The 11,426-nt window shown below is 34.8% G+C and overlaps 1 protein-coding gene across 2 annotated transcripts; it reads right to left on the minus strand.

The window, feature by feature from the left end:
• Nucleotides 1-614: 614 nt before the first annotated feature.
• LOC109030085 (small glutamine-rich tetratricopeptide repeat-containing protein alpha) lies at nucleotides 615-11,030 on the minus strand. 2 transcript variants are annotated; one of them, XM_019040870.2, is made up of 9 exons: nucleotides 10,878-11,030; nucleotides 9,780-9,922; nucleotides 9,209-9,340; nucleotides 8,308-8,526; nucleotides 7,092-7,213; nucleotides 5,911-6,060; nucleotides 4,839-5,075; nucleotides 4,076-4,141; nucleotides 615-1,898 (listed from the first exon to the last, which is right to left on the minus strand). In XM_019040870.2, exons 4-9 carry the CDS (start codon nucleotides 8,518-8,520, stop codon nucleotides 1,682-1,684), a joined length of 1,005 nt encoding a protein of 334 aa, XP_018896415.2. In that variant the 5' UTR covers nucleotides 8,521-8,526; nucleotides 9,209-9,340; nucleotides 9,780-9,922; nucleotides 10,878-11,030; the 3' UTR covers nucleotides 615-1,681. The 2 variants fall into 2 exon arrangements, with proteins under 2 accessions (XP_018896415.2, XP_018896416.2); XM_019040871.2 differs by lacking the exon at nucleotides 9,209-9,340.
• Between the last annotated feature and the right edge of the window lie 396 nt (nucleotides 11,031-11,426).

Raw genomic sequence — 11,426 nt, forward strand, 5'->3', positions numbered from 1 at the left:
GAGGGAACACTGCTCGTTGAGGAGCCTGCCGAAACCATTAAGCAAATTTTTGTTCGTTTACGAAATACGTCATCAAAACAACTTTTTGTTCTCCGGTTGTGATTAAATGGGCGTGGCCTAGCCTTTCCCGCAGAATCACCCGTAATTAAGTGTAATTTAATTTTTGCCAACAGTTCACAGTTTTGTAAACGTGCTCCAGACCACATTATCGCACATGTTAACGTCTCTGGTTAGAGAAGAAACCTATCAACAGTCCTGTAAACAGGCCACTGGGCTCTGATTGGTTAATGAAAATACCAAACTTCGTTAATCCACTGGACAACTGTTAACGGATTTTGCTGACAGTTGACAAACGAAAATTTGCTTATGGCAGTGCAACTCTAGGCTTTTTTCTTGTGAGCAGGAAATTCAAATTTTATGTGACCGATGCTGAATAAAAACGTTAATATCCTGATTCAAAGTGAGTTTCAATAAATTTCTTTGCACGAATCGTACTGTATAAGAAATTTTGAGGAAAAAACACGAATCAGATTGCTGAAATACATACTTTGGCTGGTGGTCCATTGCGATGGTGTCTGTTGGAAAAGAATTAAAAAAAAAAAAAAAAAAAGCCATTTTGACTTTGTGTGAAACTGATGCGTTTATTTTATATTATAGTTAAAATAGTCATGTCGAAAAAAAAGAGGAAAATCCTAATACATGAGGCAATTACAAAAATTACATTTTTAAAAGACAACTACTTTTTGGTGTCATGTGTACAATTAAAATTCTAAAAGGTATTAATGTTCTCCACTAAAATGGAAACAAATTCAAGTAAATAATTATCTTTGAATTAGATTGTTGTTTAATCATGGCACCATACCTCTTTTTACAGTTGATTCTTACAGATTTTTCAAAAGGTTTCCTCTCAACAAGGTTTTGTTTGATCCAAGCATTAATGAAATCCTGCATTCCCCCAAAAATGGTTAGCTTTGGGGGGACTCCTCAACATTCAGACGAACTTTTTTCTCATTCTCTAGCCTGCAAGCATCAATCTACGAATACAAACGTTTAAACATGCAATTCACCCATTCACTCTCAGAAATAATGGAGTGAAGCTTTGTGAGGCTAATTCACTTTGATAAAACAATAAAATAGCTTGGAGTGAAATACGATTAACCTTAATAAAGTCAGTTACTGATTCGACGATGATAAAACAAAACAGAGAGAAATCTCAAAAGCTCCTTGAAACTCACAATCAGTACTGCCTAATTTTTCAGATAAAACTACCGGCTATTCTGATGTGACCAGATTTTCTTGTATTGCGCTTATTTACCTTCTTAAAGAAATCTCCGCTCATCAATTTTTTACATTTTTAAAGAGATTCAAGATCACAAAAACATATAACCTCACTGTATCCAACTCTGACACAGTACAGACGTTGTTTCAGGTAGTCTGCAGCTACATTCAAAAGCTCTTAAAATATGGAATTGCATGCGAGAGTAACAGTCCTACAAGTTGCAAGCGTATTTACTAGACTGAGCGAGCATGAAACTGGTACAAAAATAGGAACTGCCAAGTGCGATAATATGATATTGAGGCTTGAAAAACGTAGTTACTAAATTGCTAAGGTGTATCGGAATCCTCAATATGAGCTTCTGCGGGAAGCTGAATTGACTTTGTGAAGTCGTAGCACTCCTGATTAATTGGAATGAGGATGTGAATCGGAGTTCTGATTTGAATTATTCGGGTTCTGATTGTTTCGGTTACCCTGGCTATTACTTTGGCCAGTTCCAGCCCGGGCTGCGCCCAGGAATTGAAAAGGATTGTTGCCATCTGAAGCAAATGCGAATAAATTTTCGATAGCCGACTGATCCACGCCAGAGACGTTCCTTAATCGATCGAGCAGCACACCGCCTCTGAAAATGAAAGAGCACCAAGAAGGTTACCTATTTGACAGGGTACTAGATAAAATGTAAAAAAAAAAAGCTGATACCTTACTGAACAAAAATTGTCAATTATTAGAGGATTCTCCTTGGTCGCTAGCGACCTGGTTGAACAGACAGTATTGAGAGCTATTAGCAATGTTTTTCACTTAACATTTCAGTTGGTTTAAAGCATTTCTTTCTTTTTATTTTCTAAATAAGCACATACGCTTCAGCCCTGAAACTTTACACTTTAAACCTGGAGATGAGTACCATGAAAAGTTCTATACGCCTGAAGATAGAGCCATGGGCCCCAAAATAATCATCATATGAAATACCAACAAAAAATTGAGAGGACAAGGTAAGTCATCTTATCATAAACTTTAAATTGTACATTGAGGAGGATTTATTAAACTTGCAAGCTTGTTGTACTTTTACATTAGATCTCTTTATACCTTCCTGATGGTAAACCTAAGAACTGGAAACTGAAATGAAGTTCCCCTGAACACAGAAAATTTGAAATTGCTTGATATAAATTATACATTGATGCAAAGATTTTAGCATATTCAGATACTCTGCATTCTTGTGCTAGTGGTATATTTTTGGGCGATTTTAAAGGTAAATGTATTCGGTTGGCTGCATCTTTGATAAGTGACAGACAGTTGCTGTAGATGTCAAAAAAATAATTGGAGCATTCGTTAGAAAGAGGGTCTTTAACAGGTAAATGAGTTTTGAGATGGGCCTGCATTGTTTTGCCAACTTATTTCTTGTGACCCACACTTCGTATTTTCCCTTCAAATAGTAAGCAAATTTGTAATTAAATGGGGCCATGAAATGCTGTTCATGAGCTTGTCACATGGTTTTTGCCCCCTAAAAGCCCTGTAACAGAAGGTCTGATAACAATGTATGGACCACGGGCCTTGGTGCCAGTGCTCAACAGCGGACAAGAAACAAGGGAAGCTCCTTATTTTTTTCGATTCGGATCTTCAATCACCTGACCCTACGATTGGAAGAATACAGAATACACTACTCTTTACTTGAGGCAAGTCATCATAGTCTCACTGTTGCTAATGCATGCAATCCTATAAACTATCTCTCAAAATGTTCCATGTCTCAGGGGTGCATATTCTTCTAGCCTTTCACATTTTTGCGCAAAAAATTTTACCCTTTTCACAAAAAAATAAAAGATAGACTTTCACAATTCCTTGACCCCTTCCACAGAAAGTGATGACCTATTTTTTTTTAAGTCAGTTGTTAGTTGGATACATAACACACTTTTACCGCATTTTTGACCTCCCCTCTCCCCTTGTAACACTTTTATAACGTTGGTCCCAATCCTTTAACACGTAAAGACGAATTTGCGCAACTATTCCTATAGCTGTAGTTAAAAAACTAATTGGCAAAAATAAAAGACTAATCTGGAAATTAGCATAACCAGAAAATGTTTGAAAACCCGGTATCCTTTGAGGAAAAAATTGTAGAGAGCCCTTCACAATTATTCAGTCAAATATTATTCCAGAAAGCCTCCTACAATCGTCTGTAAGAAATTAAAAAAAGCCTTCTTCTATGTTCCGTGAAAAACTCTTAGGCAGCCTTTGTAGTGCACCCTGGAAGGCCTGCTTCTCCTGTTTTCCACACTTCGTGGTAAATTTTGGAAAACCTTCCGAAATATTTTGGTGCAAACTGTGGAAACCTTTCATAGAATTTTCGTAATAATTGCAGAAACCCTTCCACAATATTTTGGTAAAAAAATGTTAGAATCCTTCCCCAGTAATTTTGTAAAAATTGTGGAAACTGATCCCGAATATTTTGATGCAACATTTCCACGATGTTTCGGTAAAGATAAATATGAGATTCGAAGTGAGGAGAGAGAGAGAAAGAGAAAAAAAAAGCTTCCACAAAATCTGGGAGGCTTCCACATTTTTGCATACTCTTGCTTCCGTAAAATAGGCAAGGGCTTCCACAATTTCACTCAAAAATTTTTTCCGCGATCTAGAATAATAAGCGCCCTTGTCATGTCTTACAGAAAAATTCAAACTTAAAACCGTTTGGTCATACAGTTGGAAAATTTGAGGTTAGGACGTTCGAGTTCAAATCAAATGTCCAGAACAATATTCAAGATTTTCGAATATTTTCCAAGCCCTACATTTTCTGCAAATATTTCAACTTACGTTTGAACAAGATCATTAACTGGAACAGAGCCTTGAGCTGAAACTTGGGATACAATTTCTTGCATTCTGAAACAAATGCAATTGGCATAAAAAATATGGAATAAATGAACCTCAGAAATGAAACTTAATGATTTACATAATATTGGATCGTTTGAGCTTTTTCAAGAAAATATGCTGTAAGTAGAGAGCAGCTTAAGCTTTGATAAGTTTTTTCATTTTCTTCCCTAGGGGGTTTGAGGGTTTCAGCATCGTTTGTTGGGTTTCAATCATGCAATATTCGCATTATAAAGATACAGTTTTAAAATATTATTGTTTAGGAGACATTTGATGGCAGGATTTTGGTTTCTAATAAAATTTCATGACTTGTGCTACTTGAAATTTCCTTGACTTGAAATCTACTCAGTATTTAAAATGCAATGGACTCTCTAAACTTCAGATACTTTCAAGGTGATTTCAAGTCAATAACATTGTAGAGAATATCTTAAAATTTTGGCCATGGAAAAAGAGAAAATTTCAGGAGTCTACAACCTAGAGCTGTGTCAGGATTCCCAATTTTGATTCCAGGCACAAAAACTCCATTATACTGAAAATGGTTTGAGATGGTTAAAGGTTCAGTCATTCATTGAAATAAAAGATAAAAAATAAAGCATTTCTTCAAACAATAATCCTCGGATGGTTTTAAGGCAAATATGTAAAGGGTACCACTTCAATGACCATCTCTGTGAGGCAGAGGATCATGCTAAAAACTAAGATAAGGACTTACGCATGTCGCATTACTGGATCAGCGAAGATTTCCGAGGCCGCACTGAAAAGATTACTACTGTTCAAGTTGTTTGCACCTGATCCTCCAGATCCCCGGTCAGATTGCGGCTGAGATTTCATTTTCTCTTCTGCTAGTTTCAGATTATTTTTATAACTCTCATTTTCGGGCTCAATTTGAATCGCTTTTCTAAAACATTCTAGGGCTTCTTCAGTCTTGTTTAATTTAATGTACGCCAACCTAAAAATGCAAAGATTAAAAAATGATTAACAAGTAGATTAGTATGGGCATTAATCTCTTGCTAGTTCTTGTACTAAATTTTCTTAGAAAAAATAACCACACAGTCTGTTTGTGTCACATATACAGAGTCACAAAAGAGTAAATTAAAGGTGCATCTTCAGCATTTGTGCAATGCAATCTGGATAAGATCGACATAATTCAAATTTTAAAAATTTGGTGGATTATTTTGTGGAGATCGAAATTTCAATCTGTGATTACTATTTAAGGAATTTTCCTGCCGGAAATCATCTTCCGAAGTCATAGATAATGCCAATAGTACTGTTCCTAAATAACACGGGGAAAAAAAGTTGCTGAAGTAATATATCGGATGTTAAAAATCTGAGCAAAAAATCTTGAATGTTGATATGAATGATACGGTTGTTAGTTCAACGTAGCTAGGATGTTATTTTAATAGCCAGAGTGTCCATAACAACATTTAAGAGGTGTCGGGCAGATTTATATTATCCAGGATGTTGCTTCAGCAACTTTTTTTCCCCCATGAACCATCGATTTTGATGCATTGAAATTGGTGGCAAAATGCAGACAGTACTTACTTTTGACTCTATTCTCAGATTTTGGAAGATGATTTTCAGCACAAACACTCCTTAATAATTGATCTACATGCTGAAATTTCAATTTTTGTAAAACAATCCACCAAATGTTTAAAATTTGAAATTTATTGATCGTACTCAGAATGCACTGCCCAAAAGTTGAAAATCTACCTTAAGGTTAACATTCTATAGGAAAACATTATGAAAATGGTTTTTTTTGACATCAAAATGACATCTAGACTTACCCTAGTCTTCCGTAGGCTTTTCCATAGTTAGGATCGATTGAGAGGGCTATTTTACAGTCGTCAATAGCAGATAAATGCTGATCTAACTTTGAGCTTGCTGCTGCTCTGTTACCATAAAATAGAGCATTTTTCCTATCTAATTCAATAGCCCTACAAGAAAAGAATCATTCAAACTTATTAATAAAAAAACAAGTATGAAGAAAGATTCACACGTGGTAAAAATTGAATTTGTAAAGAAAGGTTACAGTCAGGCTGAAGAAACAATTTAGGAGGTAAATGCAAAAATAGCTAATACAAATACATTAGCTGCTCGATACTTCGAAAAGCTTGATAGTTCAACGGCGACGCTGATCCCCTTGGGGAAATCGCGTCAATTCGAAAAATTCTGTGTATTTTTACCCCCTTGGTAGTTCGAATTTTTCGGTGGGAAAACGGCTTGTGAAAAGCTCTGTACTTAATTTGAAATATCTGTGCCGGGCGCTATATAATTCAAAGTCTTAAGGTGGTTGTTTTGATGTACATACATATGCCAATGCCTGACGGACGGAGAACTGAGGAATTTACGATTAAATCCTCTGATTATCTGATTCAAATTATAGAGCGTTCGGTTCCACCACTTCGAATTATAGAGTTAATTTGAAACTATCTTTACTTCAAATTTTTTCGTAACCACGCTCTATGATTCGAAATCTCACCAATTCAAAAACTCGTTATTTTGAAGAAAATCCCTGGTCCCTCCAACTTCAAATTATCGAGCGGCTACTGTACCAGCTATTTTTGCTCGGCACATTTAAAACAGATCCTCCTAACAGGAATTTTATGTTAAAACATCAAAGCCTCTATGTACTTCATTGATTTTGGTGAGTTCTGCGATGGAATAATTTTCTTAGCAAGCTACCTTTTTCATCCGTTTCCAAATTTGCAAAATCTTTGCTTACAAGGAGCAGGGAATTTTAAGGGTCTGATTCAAATTATTTGCGGAATGATGCGTTTGTTTCCAAGGCCAATTTGACTTACTTTGATTTGAGTTTTTTTGGTGAGCAGAAAGTTTAAACTGATTGATTTTAATTTTAACTGTAAACACTGGTTTCTTCCTTAGAGGTTTGAGTTGACAATCGTACATACATAATTCAAAAACCAGTTCAAGCAGTGAAGGTATCATATCATACACAGAGGCTTACCGACTATAGAAGTTTTTGGCTTCCTCAAACCGCTGAGATTGCATCATTTCATTTCCTTTAGTTTTGTATTCATCTGCTGCTTTTTTTTCAGATTCAGACGCATCTGGCCAGAATTGTGGTGGCTAAAAATATTAAAATAGGAACAAAAAAGTCATTTTTAATATATCTATAGGCAGCTGACTTGTGAGCTTGATTGTTTCCAATTTAAAACTGTTTTGACAATATTAGTAAGTTTTCAATTTCATCAAAAAATTTCAAGTGCTGTTCAATTTTTTTAGTTTAAAGATGTGGTTTTGAGGAAAAGTAATTTCAAATGAGTCTGTTGAACACAACTGTTAAAAATAAATTAATAGATTTTTTAGAGGAGAAGTCACACAAATACCATAATGAGCACATAAAAACTGTCTGAAATTCTTTATTCAATACGCAATTTGCATAATCTGTATTGTCCATTTTCAAATTTCTTAAATGACAAATTTTTCTTCGTTGTTGATAAACCTGATCTGCCCAGAAAAGGATGTAAGAAAACTTAATCTGAAGACTTAAGTGCTCTCGAAGACTGATATTGATCTTCCCAACATGATTTCCATAATATTGAAACATTTACTCTGTCTCCTTAAGAATAAAAGGAAAGCAAAATAAATGCTTTGAAACAACTGAAACTATACATGAAAAATATTGGAAGCAGTTTACATGATTGTTTGTAAATATATGTGCGTTAGGTTTTTATACATTTCTTTTTAACACAACTAGTTACCAGCGACGAAAATAAAGTGCTTGCAGGTGTGAGAAATTTAAAAATGCGTTATACAAAAACTGTGCATTACGGAGTGGATTTCAGACTTATTATACATCATTTTTGGGCAATTTTGAGTTCCTGGGGTCTAATCAGTTATCTGCGTTTCTTGTGCGAAACAGATCCAATTCAATTCACTGTCCTCGAAGCTCCTTCAATTTCATGCTTTCTACTACTATAAAAATGAATTATACTGCTCTCTATGTATATTTTGAGGATTTAGATGGCAATTTGTGTTTGAGACTTGGATACCGATTTGCACACCCAATTTGAGAAAAATCGTCTACCTGAAGAACTTATTTCTGAGAGCTAGGGTCCTTATTTCTGCAAGCAATCATGTGTATGAATAAACTAACAAAAACAACAAAAAATTCATTGATTCAGAAATATACTCCTGACAAATCCTTGTGCCCCACTTACCAACTTGGAGACATGATCATGGAAAATACTTTTCAAAGATAACAAATTCAAAATGTTATGATCATAATCAGGTTGGGAGATGTTGAACGCATTTTCTAAACATTGTGATGCTACTTCTATTGCTTCCACTGTGTCTGCATCTAATTGTTCATTTTCACTTTCTTGACGCAAAAATCTGATAATACTCAGAACTAGCAACTTTGATTCCGTCATAATGATCTGAAAAACACAAATCATGACATAACTTTCTAAAAACTGATAAAATATACAAAATACTCTCTGATCAGGTTCAGTTTATAGATATTTCCTTTATTAAAGGTACCTGAAGTAATTCAGAATAAGTCATGGCAGAAAATACCTGATTGTGCGATTAATAGTTTGCTGCAACCGTGAGCCAATTTTCAGAAGTGATGACCTATTTTACTACTTATTCTTATTTTGCTTACAACTCACAAAAAATGGGACAAATTGATTATTTAACCATGAAATTGTGCATTTGATCAAAAAATCAGGCATTTTTCCACAAGACTAATTGGAAACTTGACCAGGATATTTCAGCAAGTGCTCAGCGTTATGGAAATGTTTGCTGTCCTGAACAAAAAACCTTCTCCCTTCCTCATGGATCAAATGTATTTGTCATCCAAGTGTATAAATCTGCTAAGTAACATTTAGTACAAAGGAGTACACTTTCTTGAGACTAAAATCATTTTAACGCTAGGATGAAATTCAGTTGATTTTGCAGATTGAAACAATTTTATACCTAATCAAAAAAAAATTTATAGAACTTATGAAAAAATTTCCACTACTTTCCAAATTTAGAATTATTATATTTCTCATTCAAATGAAGGTGACACAGAATCAGGGAATGATTAAGATAAAGAAGAAAGTACTCTTAAATTACCTGTTTCTAAAACCGTAAGAATTTGAGGGAAAATTCCTTGAGAATGATGTAAATAACAGTGACTACGACTTCAAAAAAAAAAAACTCTGCAGGCTAGGTAACTGACAAGTAAATTTCAAAGGCGATAAAAACCTACAAAAGCAGAATTTAAAAAAATAGTTAGTCAAATTCTGAAAGTAACGACGAGCAAAAAAACTGAGATTCTGAAGGTACTGAAATAATTAAATTATAAATTTTGCCAAAGTTGTTTTAAATATTTCAGTTTCTTTTTACATGAGGGAGGAAGTACGTATCCAAAGAACATTTTATTAAATTTTGAAGTAATATATTTCAAAAATAAAGGAAAAAGTCTGGTGGAAAAAGGGTCATATTATATCGATATGATTGATTTGATATCCGCTTTAAACAATGGCGATATTTCCACTGTAACCTCGCAGTATATTTTGAGATATTTCGTTTCAAAATTTGATCAAATACTCTTGAGACCATTGGAAGTTAACTCGAATAACTTTCAATATTAGTCATACATTAAAATAGTTGCAATACGTGAAACTATGAACTCTGAATTTACCTTAATCTTCTTTGGAAATTCCTGGAGAGGATTTGCACGTCTTAAAAGGAAAGGGACATACAATCTAGATGGGAAATGATGAACTTAATTTCTTGCGAAGGGGCACAAGTCCACCGCTCAGTTTCCAAATCACCTGCAATGCACTGAAAATTAAAAAATATTTGAATTAATTTAATGTTAAGAAATATTTAGATAACCAAGCCTGAAAAGCCAGGAATCTTACAAATTTATGGGAACGTCCCCAAAAGGAAGAGGTAACTTCATGCAAAATACCAATGTTCAGGGGCATTACCCAGTATGAAAAAAAAAAAAAAGTCTGATTGGGTATGTAAGTAGATGTTGATTCGGCTCTGGAATTCTCTACTATGAATGGATACAGAACCGTAAAAGAGGAGTAGAATTCTACGCTTCTGAAGACGCGCCTCCGAATGCATTAAGAATTGCAAGTAACTGATGGAGAAAATTGTTCTGCTAACCTTGGATTACCTAGCTTTACCAATATATACCTACTTGCAGCGTACAGATCTTGCATCCTTTCAAGGAAAATTATCAACAGTAAGAGGATCTGAAAGCTAAATGGCAGCGTATTCAAAGACTATGCATTCTAAACATTTGCCACAAAGCATTTAAAATTAAATGTCAAGTTTTTTCACCCATTATTACAAATAGCGAAGGTCGCTAACATGAAACCTCATCTCCAACTTCCGCCCTTATTGATGTTATACTCATTCACAAAAAGCGGACTACAGAATTAGATGCTTTTCTGAAATAAGAGCCTCACATTTTCCAGTCAAAAACTCTTGTGCAGGAGTAATTAAATAAGTAATGATTCGAAGATTACAGCGTCTGTTTCTGAAACCTGCAAGCCATCTTATCTGGGATTAAACTTGCAGCATCAGGCAAGAGGAACATCTCAACAATTGCTATCTATATGACAAACCATAAGAAAATATTTAAAGTTACTGTCACAAGTAAATCTATTACTTAAAATGCTGTATTATGTACTTCGGAAGAGTCATATCCCCATCGTACACAGACATGTGGGAAGAGGTGAAGTCTGGCTTTGAAGCGTATAAGATAATAATCCATTAAACTTACCTTAACGCGTGCAGAATTTTAGTCGTTATGCTGTACGAAATGAATGAAAAGAATTAGTGTCCACTTAGCATTTGACGTTACAAAAGTGATAATTGCATAAATGATAACCCGCAAATACACAAAAATAAGGAGCGCAAGTGATCATGGCCGAGGGGGGGGGGGGGGGGAGAGACTGGGAGAAGTCAGACCAATGGGTACGTTATTCGATGTATCGAATATTTATAAACAAAACATACTAAACGAAATCTGATTGGCACATTCAAAAGCGGCAAAATTGAAATGACCAATGGAGCTCCTGTATGTCATAGGACATTGCGTTTCAAGTACGACATACATTTGCTGATGAAAAATTTCACACAAAATATGATGGTGCCACTGGTTTTCTCTGAAAAAAACTCCGACGCTCTTAAAACAGCTTTTAAAATTTTTTCTTTCACTAACAACTTCACTTTTCAAAAGATGAACTTTCTAAGATTTCCAAAATATATGTATTTCTATTACCAGGTCAAAAGTAACATTTCCCTGTAGAACAGATTGCATAGGATCAGG

Source organism: Bemisia tabaci, chromosome 2 (assembly GCF_918797505.1).
Source record: "Bemisia tabaci chromosome 2, PGI_BMITA_v3".
Taxonomy (NCBI): domain Eukaryota; kingdom Metazoa; phylum Arthropoda; class Insecta; order Hemiptera; family Aleyrodidae; genus Bemisia; species Bemisia tabaci.